At 46.4% G+C, this 15,854-nt stretch overlaps 1 protein-coding gene across 4 annotated transcripts in view; it reads right to left on the bottom strand.

The window, feature by feature from the left end:
• Positions 1–15,854, bottom strand: part of RPUSD1 (RNA pseudouridine synthase domain containing 1) — a 49,749-nt gene that overhangs the window by 12,621 nt on the left and 21,274 nt on the right. For all 4 annotated transcript variants that reach the window (XM_081965802.1, XM_081965803.1, XM_081965801.1 and 1 more), the window contains exon 5: positions 15,212–15,313. In XM_081965802.1, the coding sequence (XP_081821928.1) occupies positions 15,212–15,313 (102 nt within the window). The remainder of the gene's footprint in view (positions 1–15,211; positions 15,314–15,854) is intronic.

Raw genomic sequence — 15,854 nt, 5'->3', positions numbered from 1 at the left:
CAAAATCCGCCCAGTCAATCAGATCACCGCTGCCGTCCTCCAACCTCCTCCAGCCTTCTCCTCCCCCGCCGCTCAGGTCTTTACCGCAACGCTGCTCCACTGGCGCTGGCGCTCCGTTACTCTGCCGCTCCGATTCAAAAAACGCCAGCCGCCATGCCGGCTTAAAACGCCAACCGCCATGCCGCGCCGACTGGCGCGCTATCTTCCTCCTGTCCGGCTGCCCGACCGTCCCAACGGGCCAGCTTGGAGCCGGGCAGGGTGCCAGGATATTCGGCGCCAGAAATCCCCGACCCTCGAGGTGGAAATGAGGGTCGGCAGCATCCCGCCCGTTAAAGAGCCCTCCGCATTTAGCGGAGCTCAGAGGCAGTCCTCCATTCCCTCCGGAAGCTCCTCCTCCTCTGCGTTTAACAACTCGCAGCACACCTCCACATGGACGATGCTTTTCATTGCGAACGTCGGGTACCACCCTTGTTTTTTCCCTCTCACCCCAGTGGACTCTCCGGTCCCCACAGCACAGGACTTCCTTTCTGAGCTCCAGGCAGTTCACCAAGTGGTGCGCCGCTATGTGGATCAGGCAAAGGAGGATTACAAGCGAGTAGCGGATAGATCTCGATGTGCGGTGCCGGAATTGGCTGTGGGTGATCGAGTGTGGCTGTCCACGCGGCGTCTTCCGTCCCACCGGCCGACAAGGAATTTGGACCACCAGTATCTTGGGCCGTTCCCCGTGGAGGCCGTTATCAACCCGGTGGCCTATCGCCTGACCCTCCCGCACTCCATGCGAGTGCACCCGGTGTTCCATCGCTCGCTCCTGATCCCTGAACGGTTGGCTTGTCCCCTCCGACGTCCCTCTTCGCCCCAGCCATCTTCGCGTGAGGTGCACACACAGCCATTGCACAGAATGACCCGGATCCGTGACTCGAGATGGCTCAAGGGACGGTTCCAGTATTTGGTCGACTGGACGGACAAGGGAATGGATGGGGGGACCTGGACTGATGCGACGGCTGTGCATGCCCCTGCTTTGGAGCGGGCCTATCATGCACACTTTCCCTCGAGGCCACATCCCGAGCGTCAGACCCGGGGGAAGGGCCCTGCGATGAGGGATAGTGTTGTGGCCCAGCAGGAGCCGTTGGAGCTGCCACCAGACTCCGAGAGCGAGGGTTCCTATGAGTCGGCTCTGGAGGACCCTGGGCAGGGTTCTGACTCTGAGCAGGGATTGGAGAGTCTGGTCGGCCACCAGGAGGTGCCTGAGGCATGAAGCAGCGGTGAGAGCCAAAGGAGGGGGGCTCCGGATGCCATGCCTTGGAGCAGTGGGGAGGAGTCATGGGACAGTGAGTCAGACATAAGCAGGGAGTTCTTAGATGCCCGTTATCACCGCGCCCACAGGCGCAAGGAGCAACGGCGCAGTTACCGGCGGTAATTGCTCTCAGCTGCTGATAAGTAGACTCCCCTTCAGTCTATAAAAGGATTGACTTAGCATACGCCCTTTGCAGAAGTCAACGAAGGAATTATTCGAGAAGTTCTGTCTTGGAAGTTTAGCATGCTGGACAGCTGCTATCGTGTCTCTGTGTTGGAGGTGTCTGAGAGCCTTGTTGTGGTGGATTACTGCCAAGGATCTGTCTGTCTGTCTGTGCAATAAATCCTGTTGAAGTAGTATTGTTCCGGAGCGTGTTCTGTGTGGGCGAGGGAAGAAGGGGGGTCAGAACATTAGCTATCTACTGTATTTCTCTCTTCGCTCTATATATCTCTACCTACCTACCTACACTCTCTTTCCCTACCTACCTACTGTATTTCTCTATCTCTCTATTTCTCACTATCCCTTTATCTACCTACCTACCTAACTACTCTCTCTCTCCCTACCTACCTACTGTATTTCTCTATCTCTCTTTTTCTCCCTCTCTATCCCTCTATCTATCTACCTACTTTTTTTTAAATTTGCCTCTTCAAAACTTTGGTGCATCTTATACTCCGGTGTGTTATACTCCAAAAAATACGGTATTTAAGTAATATGCCACTCATCTCCCTATCCAGCAAATCTTTAGAAAGCTTTTAAATTACATAAATCTGTGGTAAAAAAAATTTTTAAAGTTTAAATGTTAACTGCTCCACATATAATTATTTCAAAGGAATAAGTGAAGAATTATATGATGCTACAAATGGTGTTATCTTATGTAATGGACGATTTAGAGTGCAGGATTGCCTACCCGCACAGGGTGGACCACTCATTCTGTCCGCCCGGGAGTGGAATGAAGACAACACACAAGGGTTTCCTCGAGGTGAGTGAGCCCAGAGCGTGTTCTGAACCACTCTTTTATTAACAGCGTATAAGGAAACAAAGCATGCTGATTTATTATTGGTTACATTATTGCATATGGCCTAATATGGTTATGTTGTGCCTCTACTTGCTTAAGCGGTGTTTTCGATATGAGTATCTTAACGGCTTGAACCAGGTGTTTCCTAGGCTGCTGGTAACTGCCCCAGTTTGGAAAGTCCCCGTTATTTAAGATGGTTTCGATATCCATGCATTGCTTTGCAAGCTGTTACTTTGCAAACATAGCTTTCTAAATTGGGTCCTCCCAGTGGGCATCCAGCACAACCCGTGTTCACTATTCAATTTATTTCAGTCCCAAATTCCGTATATGTGTTCCAATCAGGAAAACTGATCTGCACATATACCATGGTGACCTCATCCTCACATTAGAGTTACCTAATTCTTGACATTTTGGGAAATAAGTATTAAGTATTGAATGCATTTTAAAAAGTCCTTCCAGATGTGAAGTGGTAAAAAGATACAATCCATGAAATAAAACAAGATCCTTTAGTAGATAGTTTGCCTGTGGTTAGCTGACAGACTGCTTGTCTTCAATTCAATTTTTAACATTTATGATTTTTTTCTAGTTTTGTACACTATCCAGAGTCCACTAGAATCGAGCTACCAATAAATTCAAATAAATAAATAAAAGTAATAATGGTCCTAATGACATATACATATTAGTCAAGCCTCTGTTGGTCAGATACTAGAACGACAGCATGTACACACTGAATAAGTAAAAATATCTTTATTTGCTTGCTTTTTTCCAGGACATGGTAGTATAAAAGTCAGAGTTAGGCCAGTTTTCTAGTCTTGATTGTACAGTCTATCTGCACATTCCAGGAGAAAAAGTTACTTTTGTCTCAGACTGAGACTTATGATTTTTTTAGCTCAATGATTTTCCAAAAACTGGTTATATTTTTGCAGAGAGGCTAAAGCTCAGAGGTGGAGGGATGGATTTGTCTGCCGAAGGGGGCAAGTTCAATCCTTAGCATTTCCGAATTGTGCTAGGAAAGATTTCTGCCAGATACTCTAGCAAGCTGACAAACTGGTGAACTCTAAAAAGTTAACATAAGATGGCATTTTGTTTTGGTCTGTGGTCTAGCATCAAACTTGAGTACAAGAGACCCACGGCTCCATCCTGCAGCTGGGTAAAGGAAAAAAAAAGCTGACCCTCTGTAGAGGTGGCACCTTAGCCAAGGTGCTCTGTAGAGGGTTGAGAGTACAGCTTGAGACTCCAGAAATTGAGGCACCAGGGAATTCCAAAAGTTCTTACCCAGTTTTTAATGTTTCCTTATTAAAAATAGTTATAATAGTAAACTAAATACTAAATATAATGAATAAACATCATTCTAAAATGGGGAAGGTCTGTAGGGGCCCCCAAAGTGCCAAGATGAAAGCTTTGATTACCTGATGGTGGCTTCCATAAAATATATTGGATTTTAATGAAAAATGCAATGTAAACAAAACTAAAGGAAGTGTTTCTATTGTGACGTTACCTTTGGGGATGTATTTGTCATACCACCAAACTTCCCCATGCTAGGAGAAAGTTGTTTTACGATTAGTGGCTTCTAATATCATCCAGCTATTGCATCAAAATAACAGTAACAAGGAGAACTCTATATCATCCCAGCAATGACTGAATTCCAGAAGATGTCTTAAGTCACAGGTTGATAAATGCCATATAGACAACTTCCTGTACTTAAAGCAAACATGCATGCTGTTGCACAAGGTCATCAGTAGACTATTGGAAACACTCTTGCACAAACAGCCTAAGTGTCAGGTTTCCAAAAGATATCAGCCTCTGTTTCGCTATTTGCTTTCGGCTGCCACTGAAACAGGGAGGGGGGGGGGCTGATATTTGGGAGGAGAAGTTTTAGTACAGGAGAGATTGTAAAGTGAAGTTTTGGTCTACTGCGCATGCTGGAGATTAGCGCTTGGTGTCGGTCAAGGCCAACCGTCCACATACCTACCTGATGATGCTCCTTGAAGATGGAACTCACATGACACCTAAGGGATTTACAGATTGGACAGTGGGATGAGGGTTGCCAGGGGGAGGGGGTTGGACAAATATTGATATGTATGATTTCGCGTGCTTTTGCCTCAGATCTTGCTTTGTTTAGCTACTATCTTTTCATAACCAGTAAAAGTACTCTTAATTCTACAAAATGGAGTTAAGTGGTTTCTTTCTTGGTTACTGAGGGTGGCCGGCTTGACATTAAGCAAGATCTCACTTTTGCACTCATCCCGGAGCTAACACCTTCCAAGGAGAGTGTAAATAAAACCAAAACCTTCAAAGGAATGTCTTACCCAGGCAGCGACCAGGAGGACAACATGGGGGCAGCTATATCCTTGTGTCCCTTGGAGACAGAGTGGATGGCGGATCTGAATTTGGAGAAACGATCCGTCCACCCCAGGTGGTCGTTGGGAGTGGGACAGAAGTATGACCCTGAGGAAATTCCGGCCGGAGTTACCACAAGGAGACATCGGCGACCTGCAGCTGCCTAGCAGGACGCCAACGAGGAGGACCTTATGATGTCCCAGGCTATGAAACTCTTTCAAGAGGCTTGGGAGAGGCGACATTTACGCGAGAGCGGTCTTGAAAGAGAAGCTGATCTCCCAGACCCAGAGGAGAGAACTGCAGAAGCCCTGTTCCGCCCAAGGGGGGCTCTGGGGCAGACAGTGGAGCTGATTAGAATGGGGAAGCCCCAGCAACAGCAGCAGCAGCAGCCACGAGAGCCCTTCCAAGAGGAGGAGGGCCCCCCCCGCAGATGCCGGATGGCAAAAGTTCTTCCACTTGGTGTGAAATTTGGAGGTGACCCAAAGGAACTAGGATTTTTCTGGTCCAAGTCTGGAATTTCATGCAACAGTCCGGAGAGGATCTCCCCACAGAAGAAGCCAAGGTAAGAGTGGTTATCATGGCGCTGGAGAATAAGGCAGCGGCATGGATGGTTGCCCTGCACAACGATGACTCCCCCCTGCTGAGAGACTATAATAGGTTTATGGCCGCCCTGAGGAAACCCTTTAATGACCCGCTCATGGAGCGGAAGGCCAGAACCAGAATGAAAACCCTTACCCAGGGGAAGAACCCAGTGGCTGATTACATACAAGAGTTTTGTGAACTGTCCATTTCCATGAGGGTTTGGTCGGAAGAAGCTTTAATGGACAGTTTTATGGATGGCCTAAACAAAGATATATACCAAAAATAACTACCACGAAGACAGTGAGAAAGAGGAAGCTACCCCTCCCAATCCCCCCAAAGGACCCCTGAAAGGAGGAAAAAGTTGGTTTACAAGCAAGCCCCGATCTACCACCTGCTTCCGTTGTGGAAAGGAGGGGCACCGGGCAGCAAATTGCCGCTCCAAGATTGGCCCAAAGCCCTCTGCCAGGGGGGAGAGGAAGCCAGACAAACAACCCGGGAAGGGACACTGCCATGAAAGGGATGGAAGCTTTTGTGCAATTCCCTCCTATCCCAAGAGATGAACCGTCCTCCTCATCGGGGGAAAGTGAAACCAAATCCGATGACGACCATCTAGTAAGTTCCCGATCGGGCCCCATGACTATCCCAGTAGAACTTAAAGTGCCCTCTACTGGCACCCAAGCAAAAATGCTGGCCCTTTTAGACTCGGGACGCACACCTTGCATTGTTAGCCCAGAAGTGGTGGAAAAAATGGGCTTGAAACTGAGAACTTTGAAAGTCCCCATTGCTTTTTGCCAGCTAGATGGGTATATAGCTGGGGGGCTGCCCATTTTGTGACTGAACCTATAGACATGTGGATGGGAGATCACCAGGAAACATTAAGTTTCATTGTGACACCAGGGATGGACCGACCTCTCATACTGGGCTTACCCTGGTTGCGTATCACACATCAACTGGAAGAAAAGGTGGTTGCACATCCGAACCGCTAAACCCCCTGAAGGAGATGGGAGGGTTTCCAATATTACCAACACTGAACCTAACCTAGCGGCCACAGTGCAGAAAAAAATTGAGGGGGAGGAGAAAATCCCAAAGGAATATTGGGACCTAAAGGACGTTTTAAGTGAAAAATCCTCTGATAAATTACCCCCTCACCATGCGACGGATTGCAGCATTGAGATCCTCCCAGGAGTAAAACTTCCAAAGCCCCATATTTACTCAATGACCCCATGAGAGATGAAGGAATTACAGAAGTTTATTGACAAAAATTTGAAAAGGCGGTTTATTGAACCTGCTAGGTCACGTGTGGCCGGCCCGTGTTTGTGTTAATTACAAAAATCTTAATTCTGTGTGTGTGGAAAATGTATACCCCCTCCCTCTGATGAAGGATATGCTGGCCAAATTGGGTAAAGGGAAGATCTTCACGAAATTGGACCTAAGAGAGGCTTACTACAGAGTCAGAATCAAAGAGGGTGATGAATGGAAAACTGCTTTCAACTGCCCACTTGGGTGTTTTCAATTCAGAGTACTCCCGTTTGGTGCTATAAGGGGCGCCAGCTGTCTTCATGCAATTAATAAATGAAGTTTTATATAAACACCTGTGCCAGGGCATGATAGTCTACATTGACGACATCCTTATCTACACAGAAACATGTGATGAACACGTGACTTTAGTACGATCAGTACTCAAGAAACTCCAGGCCGCAAAACTTTATGCCAAATTGTCTAAATGTGAATTTCATCAAGAGAAAATTGATTACTTGGGCTACTGCATCTCCCACAACAGCATCGAGATGGACCCAGCGAAAGTCCAGGCTTTAACTGAATGGGCACCTACTCGCACCCACAAACAATTACAAAGTTTTTGGGGATTTGCAAATTTTTATCGTCAATTTATCCCCTCGTTCGCCAGCATTGCTCTGCCCATTACAAATCTCCTAAAGTCAAAAGGAGAGACCAAACCTAGACCGGGTAAGCCTTTGAATTGGACTATGGAGTGCCAAGCCACTTCCGAGAAATTAAAGCAACTATTTGCAGCTGAACCCGTTTTGAAACACCCAGATATGGAGGCACCATTTATCATTCAAGCTGATGCCAGTGATGTGGCAGTGGGAGCAGTATTACTTCAAACAAACGCTGATGGGAAATTGCAGCCATGCGCTTACACCTCTCGCAAACTGACAGAGATGGAGAGACGATGGGCTATATGGGAAAAGAAAGCTTTTGCGGTCAGATGGGCTTTGATGACCTGGCGACATTTCCTAGAAGGGGCGAAACACCCATTTAAAGTATGGACTGATCCTAAAATTTTTGAAGCTTTGAAGACCCCATGTAAGCTATCTCCTAAACAGGTGCGTTGGGCACAACATTTCAACTGTTTTAACTTTACCCTCAAGTACATTCCGGAGGGGAAGAATATCATGGCTGATGCTTTGTCTCGGCTTCCCCAATACAACAGCTCTAAGCTGAGCGTAGTTCACCCAGTCATCCCAGCAAAAAGTCTAGCTGCCCCGGTGATTACTAGAAGCCAAGGCATTTCGAATTTAGAGGTCACAACGGATCTCATGTACAAACTCAAGGAGGGCCTTGAGTCCGATGACTGGTTTAAGGAACATTTACACGAATTGTCAGGCCTGCAGCGGTTCCTTTAAGAATCTTTGGCTTGCCACACTTTCTTTCATTTCACTATACTGTTTCATTATTGTAGTAATTGGGAGGGGAGGAATAGAAAGTAGTAGAATTGTGGAATGTGTTGTTGTCATTCCTTTATAGAAGCCAAGGTCATCTTTTGTCTCCGCACCTCGACACCTGACCGGAACCAGTGGAATTGTCAGGGTGGAAGAAGATTGGACCATGTGATGGGAGTGGGCATAAGATTATGAACTTTCAACTGGGTAGAATTCCAGGAAGTTCTTCAGAATTGGAATTTCACAGATGTGCCATGTTTGTTTTATTAAATTGGAACTTTAAGGATAACTCTGCCTTAGACTCTGATTTATTTCTGCATGATATTTGGAACGCTGACATTATTCCAATTCTCCCTTATAAAATTTACTTTTATAGGGGTACTGAATCCCAGTTCTGACCCAATCCTGGGAAGGACGAAATTTCAGTGAAGATGGAGGAAGAAAAGAATGCAGCAGAGAAGGCCAAAGATAACGGATCGCTTGTATTTGTCGATACTATCTATGTGCCTTCTAAAGAAATGGTTGAGGCTGCAGAAGCTAGAGAAAAGGAACTCCGGCTGGGAGCCCGGCGAAAGGAACCAAACCCCAGACTTCCCTCGTAGACGGAATTAGACCTGCGAGATGAAGCCTCAGGATTTATAGCTTCTCAAGAATGCCTGCTAGAAGGAGAGGGGGGCACCAGGGGAACTCCGACAGACCACTGGATGGTGGCCAGAAGGTCTAATGAATGGAGATCCCAGCCACCCCCACGCAGCCATTCTCTGATGGGCCTCCAATTCGGACGGCTAAATGAGAGTGGAATCAAACCCCTCGGCCCCTCAGTACCACCTAAGTGGAGCCTGGCAGAGCCCACATTATCCTTTCCTAGCAGAGAATTTGCTACGCAGTGGAGTTGCAGTGGACTCCTTTCACACAGCAACCAGCGAATCAATCCAATCCCTTACTCCTGGGGAAAACCAGCATCAGTCACATCAGCACCCCTCCCTCCTGGAGTGCAACCAAATTGGGAAGTTAAAGCCAGCCAGCCAAAAGGGGCCTGGAACACATTCACCTCCCCCCAGCTGCAAAGGGGTGGCTCCGAGCCCATGAATCAAGCAACCCCAGGGTGGGCTTTCTTCCCGGGTCATGGATGGGCTCAATGTCAGTGGATGCCTGCCCCCTCCCAGCAGATGGCGCCATTCCAGATAGCTGCCCCTGGGGACTGGACCGCCACCGGGTCCAGCCCCCACAGCAATGCCTCAACAGGCTTTTGCCAAACTGATGGGTGCCAAACTGATGGCCCAACAAAGGGGCTTACCACCCCAAGCAGCAGGCCAACAGGCTGCCCCTGTTCAACCACCAGCGCCCCCTCCTCCAACACCCCCATGGTTTCGTGCAACATTCAATGGGATGTTAAGCTGGCTTACTTCATGAATCGAGTATTGGTGTACGTTGACCAAGTAGGCCCACAATACCCGTCTGATCGAGAATTTGATCCAAGAAATAGCCGAGGGGATGAATGAAGGAGGGGATGCACAATGGATAGCGGAGCTCCATGAGGAAGGAGCTCCTGAGTTAGATGATGTAACTGGGTTCATCCAACTGATGCGCGCCTGATTTAACGATGTGGCCCAACATGTGGATGCTGAAGACCAGATCCAGGAATTGCGACACGGTGGTTGTCCCATGAAGGAATTAGTTTGGGAGTTCCGGAGAATAGCTGGGAGACTACGATACTGGCCAGAAAGACTCTTGGTCTACATGTTCAAAAAGGCCTTAGATCCCAAACTGAAAGAAGCTTGTGCCGTAAGGGGGGGGGGGTGTCCCAGAATGTCTCCAGGATTGGTACACCACTGCAATCATACTGGACCATGAGATTAACACCTATCGAAAGCCTGGTACCGGAACCCCTGCCAAAAAACCTTTGGCCCACCGAACGCACAGGCAGCAAACTGAAAACCCTCCACCAGCCCACCAGAAAAGAGTTGTTTGGTACAACAGCCAACGGAGGCGGAGCGCCATGCCAATGAAGAAGCCCCTGCCACCTCAGAGGAGGAGGAAGAAAATGCCAAAGACGACCCAATGGTGAGTGTACCTATCCGCCCCTTTACGATAAAAGCCAAACTCCAAGTACCAAAAATGGGGGTAGAAGGGGAAGTTGGGGCGATCATAGATACTGGCTGCACCCGCTGCTTAATCAGCATGTCAATAGTGGAGCAACTAGGTATACGCAAAAGACCCCTAACCCATCCTATTCAGTTTGAGCAAGTAGATGGAACCCTAATTGGGGGGGCTCCGGCTACGAAGAGCAACGAGTTAGTAAAGCTGATGATAGGCCGCCACTATGAGTTCCTCAGATTCATCGTGGCCCCTAGAATGCAGGAGTCAATTATCTTGGGACTTGCATGGCTGGAGAACTGCGCACCTACTATAAAGTGGGAGGATGGCATTAGAAAATTGATTATTGGGTTTGGGCCATTACCACCGGTAGAGCCAAAAGACCACCCAGGAAGGATTGGACCTAACAGCCCAAATCATCCAGAACCTGCAGCATCCGCAGCAGACACCAAACCTCCGGGAATCCAACAAGTCCCAAAGATCTATTGGGATTTGGTGGAGGTGTTCAGTGAGGAAGACGGAAACTAGCTTCCACCTCACCGCCCCACAGATTGTGCAATAGACTTCAAACCTGGGGCAAACTTACCAAAGCCAAAAATGTACTCTATGACTCCCAAGGAGATGATAGAATTGAGGAACTACATCGACACCAATTTAAAAAGAGGTTTTATTGAACTAGCAAAATTGAAATTAGCGGCTCTAGTGCTCTTCAGAGAAAAGAAAGATGGTGGAGTTCGCCTCTATGTGGATCTACGAGCTTTGAAGGCGGTATGCGAAAAGAACACCTATCCCCTCCACCTCATGAAAGATATGTTGAACCACTTGGCTAAAGGCAAGATCTGCACCAAGCTGGACTTGAGAGAGGTGTTTTACTGTATACGAATCTGAAAAGGGGATGAGTGGAAGACCGCTTTTAACATTCCCCTGGGCAGTTTCCAGTACAAAGTCATGCCTTTTGGACTACAAGGAGCACCTGCAGTCTTCATGCAGTACATAAATGAAGTGCTACATGACCACCTGTACCGCGGCGTACTCGTCTATTTAGATGACATCTTGATCCTCTCTGAGACCCTGGAAGAACATGTGAAGCTGGTACGGCAAGTCCTGAAAAAAATTCTAGCTGCCAAACTATACGCAAAATTGTCCAAGTGTGACCTCCACAAGACCTCACTAGATTATCTGGGGTATCGTATCTCCAACGAAGGGGTAGAAATGGATCCAGGAAAAGTGAAAGCGGTGTTAAATTGGAAACCTCCAAGCACTCGCAAACAACTACAAAGCTTCCTTGGATTTGCAAATTTTTATAGACAGTTCATTTTGACTTTTGCTGAAATTTCCCTACCATTGACTGAGCTATTAAAGACGGCCCGTCTTTAACAAAGCTTCCCCAACAAAGCCGAAAGCAAACCAACCACTAAAGTGGACAATGGACTGTCAAAAAGCCTTTGAGAAATTAAAACGGCTCTTTGCCCAAGAGCCCATATTGCAACACCTTGATCCAGAGCAACCATTCATAATCCAAACGGATGCCAGTGATGTCGCGATAGCCATGGTACTACTGCAAAAGAGTAAAGAAGGCCACCTCTTGCCATGCGCTTACATCTCCAAGAAACTCACCGCTACTGAAAGAAGGTGGGCCATTTGGGAGAAAGAGGCATTCGCGATCAGGTGGAGCATGCTCGCCTGGAGACATCTCCTGGAAGGGGGGGATATACCGTTCGAGGTCTGGACTGATCATAAAAACCTCGAAGCTCTCCTTGCCCATCAGAAGTTATCCCTCAAACAAGTTCGCTGGGCCCCTGAAGGACTCCTGGAGCTCTTCCTGTAATGTGGTCTTTCTGGATTTGGATTATTTGATTTTCTTTTTTCTTTTTTTTGGCTTGGAACTGTGATTAAGGATTAACTTTCACTTTTGGACTTGCCTGTCTTCTCGGACTCATCCAGCTGCACGCTCCACAGACGCCATTTCTTTTGCAAAAGATTTACAATCATCTCTGAACTCAGACAAATGGGGCCCAGAAAACTACCTTCAGGCAAGGCAGCCTTGGCACCTACCTCTTCTACATCCAGCCCAACGACTCAACAGACAAAAATTCCATCATTTTTACAACAAGAAAGGACTGACAGGAGTTCAAAAGATTTATCTGTTATCCAAATGTTCCAGGCTCTTATGAAGGGACAAAATGAGTTGAAAAAAAGAGGTGGCAGATTTTAAAGAAGAGCTCAGAGGTGTACAGCAGCAAACAACAGAAAATAAACAAAGAATCAGTGTGCTGGAGAAGGGTGCGGTCGGGCTGGGGGAGGAGGTTAAGGCAGTCCAGAAGGGGAATAGAGAATTGGAAAATTTTATGGTTAAGATAGAACTTGAAAGAATGTCCTTTTTTCTCAGATTCCAGAACCTACCGGAGAAGAAGATGAAGATTGTAAGGATATTATGAGTACAATCTTAGCAGAATATATTAAGAGAGATAAAGAACAGCTGTGGTGGGATATGGATCTGGTTTACAGGATCAACTCAGCATATGCCAGAACTCATAATGTTCCAAGGGAAGTACATGTTAAATTTCTTAGGAAGGCAACGAGGGATGAGGTTCTAGGGGCCCAAAGGTGGGGACCACTAAAATATAAAGACAAAGAAATTACCATTCTTAAGCAAATTCCCAAAAAAATAAGAGATAAGAGGAGGAAGGAATTGCCAGAAGGAATGTTGATCTTCTGGGAGAGAAACAGAATATGGTAACTTCTAATTTTAATTCTCTTTTCCAGAAACCGTTTTCTTTTTGAAGAGAGGCCGCCTGTCAGGCCTGCAGCGGTTCCTTTAAGAATCTTAAGCAAATTCCCAAAAAAATAAGAGATAAGAGGAGGAAGGAATTGCCAGAAGGAATGTTGATCTTCTGGGAGAGAAACAGAATATGGTAACTTCTAATTTTAATTCTCTTTTCCAGAAACCGTTTTCTTTTTGAAGAGAGGCCGCCTGTCAGGCCTGCAGCGGTTCCTTTAAGAATCTTTGACCTGACACACTTTCTTTCATTTCACTATACTGTTTCATTATTGTAGTAATTGGGAGGGGAGGAATAGAAAGGAATAGAATTGTGGAATGTGTTGTTGTTATTCCTTTATAGAAGCCAAGGTCATCTTTTGTCTCCGCACCTCGACACCTGACCAGAACCAGCAGGGTGGAGTTGTCAGGGTGGAAGAAGAAGATTGGACCATGTGGATTTATGGGAGTGGGCATAAGATTATGAACTTTCAGCTGGGTGGAATTCCAGGAAGTTCTTCAGAATTGGAATTTCACAGATGTGCCAACATGTCTGTTTTATTAAATTGGAACTTTAAGGATAACTCTGCCTTGGACTCTGATTTATTTCTGCATGATATTTGGAACGCTGACACGAATGCACTATGAAGAATGGACTGGCTTAGGTAGGAGCTAAATTATATGTTCCTGATGACCTGAAAACTATTGTTCTTCAACGGGTTCACAATTCGACAATGGCAGGCCATTTTGGATTTGTAAAGACTTTACATCTGGTTAAGAGACAATTTTGGTGGCTTTTACTGAAAAAAGACATTGAGCCCTACATAGCCAGTTGTCCCGTTTGTGCTGCCGCAAAGTACCCACCGGGAAAACCCCAGGGCCTTCTCCAAGGTGTGGCCTGCCCTGAGGCCCCATGGAAGGGGTTATCGATGGACTTCATTGTCGAATTGCCAGAGAGTTTAGGAAACACCGTGATTTGGGTAATTACTGATCTGTTTTCAAACAAGTTCATTTTGTACCCTGTTCCAAAATTCCATCAGCTAAATCGTTAGCTAAGTTGTTTATTTCATATGCATACCGGTTACATGGAGTACCTGAATGCATAATTTCGGATAGGGGGGTCCAATTCACCTCCCTCTTCTGGAAGGAGTTTCTGAAGCTAATTGGCTCCGCCCAGGGCTTAAGCTCCGCCCACCATCCTCAGACTAACGGGGCTTGTGAACGGACTAATTCTGTTTTGGAACAGTACCTTGGGTGTTTCATCAATTATCAACAAGATAACTGGACCGAACTGTTACCACATGCTGAGGTGGCATACAACAACTCGGTGCACAGCAGTACCGGCTTGACACCTTTAAGAGTTGTGTTTGGACAGGACTTTGTACCAATTCCTGAGTTGCCTCGAGAAAAACCGCAAATTTTGTCCCTCTCCGAGTAGAATGACCAGCATTTGCCAAATTTGGCCCATGACTCGCCAGGCGTTGGAGGCTGCTCACCAGGCGCACAAGAAACAGGCTGACAAAAAGAGGGTGAAGCAAAGGGAGTACAAAGTAGGAGATCGAGTATTCTTGTCCACCAAGTTTCTACAAACCACCCAGCAATTAAAGAAACTGGGCCCGAAATATGTCAGTCCTTTCCCTATTGTGAAAATCATTAATCCTGGTTCTGCACGATTGGAGTTATCAAAGCATGTTAAGCAGATTTATCCTGTGCTTCATGTCAACCTGTTGAAACCAGAGCACATTTCTTCTTTTCGTGCGCCCCTACCTCCACCCCCTGCCCCTCTTCTTATTGAGGGAGAGCAACACTTTGAGGTTAAGGAAATCTTGGATTCCAGGAACATAGGAATTGAATTCACTATCTCGTATCCTGGAAATATTTTCCCCACACACAAGCTGAGTGGGTGGATAAATCTCATGTTAAAGCTCCTAGACTCTTACAGAAGTTTTACGCTAAGTACCCTGATAAGCCTTGATCATATTTGAATCATACATGTCTTATATTGTCTTTTCTATTGTTTTATTTTCTTGCAAGGATGACTTCTTTTCCTGAAGGAGGGCCGGATGTCACCCTCTGTTTCGCTTCGAGCCAAGTTTCAAAAGAAATCCAGTCATTTATTAGAAACACCATTTCGGCAATACCCCATTGCAGTCAGATCTGACTTCATTTAAATTATGGCTGAACTTTGCCACTGTTTCTCCCCCTCCCCATAGTAATCATAAATCACATTCTCCAACGAGGTGCATGCCTCACAAGCCTGCTGTAGTAATCTGAGATCCGACTCTAGCCGAAGGTATGTGTGGAATGCGTTCCTCCTCCTTTCCTCCCCATGGCAACTTGATAACAGACATGTAAATGCTTTGTGAGTTGACATAAACAGTGACTTCTCTTTTGCATTGCAGAAGAGAAATTTTATGCTAATTCTGGGGGAGAGATCTCTGTACCTGTGAGAGGCTGTAAAACCACTTTTGTTGCTGGCTCTCCACTGTACAACCCATATTCAAGGACTACAAGTTCTGACCGACAAGGTTTCGGGCTTTTACAACCTGTTAAGAATTAGATGTTATTTTTTATTAAGAAGCAGTAACAGTAATTCAGCAGTTTCAAAAATTCCAGCATATAGTTCAGCAAGGTACATTTCACTATTATGTTTGTTTAAAACATTCTCTGAATACATGAACTATCACTAAGGATTGGTTGAAAACCAAGCTGTCTTAAACCTGGCTCATAAACCAGTGTTTGATGTACAGACACTGTTCTTAAGTTAGGTACAAAGCAGATAAAAGCACAAAGGAGTACAAGGAATGAAATCATAAAGGCAGATGACTGCTTAAAAGGCAGGAAGCTGCCTGCACCTGGCCAGCTACAAAGTCATCTGGATTAGACTGTATTTCCTGGCAGAAGTATTTCAGAGTTTCAAAGGGTATCTCTTCCAGGTCTGCCTAGAGCCGTGATGGCGAACCTATGGCACGCGTGCCACAAGTGGCACGTGGAGCCATTTGTCAGGGCACGCGAGGCGCTGCCCTGTCAGTTGGCCAGCGCGCATGCGCGCGCTGGCCAGCTGAGTTCACCTTTTTAAAAACTATT

This window comes from Natrix helvetica (assembly GCF_964273705.1).
Source record: "Natrix helvetica genome assembly, chromosome: 13".
Taxonomy (NCBI): domain Eukaryota; kingdom Metazoa; phylum Chordata; class Lepidosauria; order Squamata; family Natricidae; genus Natrix; species Natrix helvetica.
The sequence above is the reverse complement of the archived record's forward strand: the minus strand, read 5'-3'. Positions and strand labels throughout refer to the sequence as shown.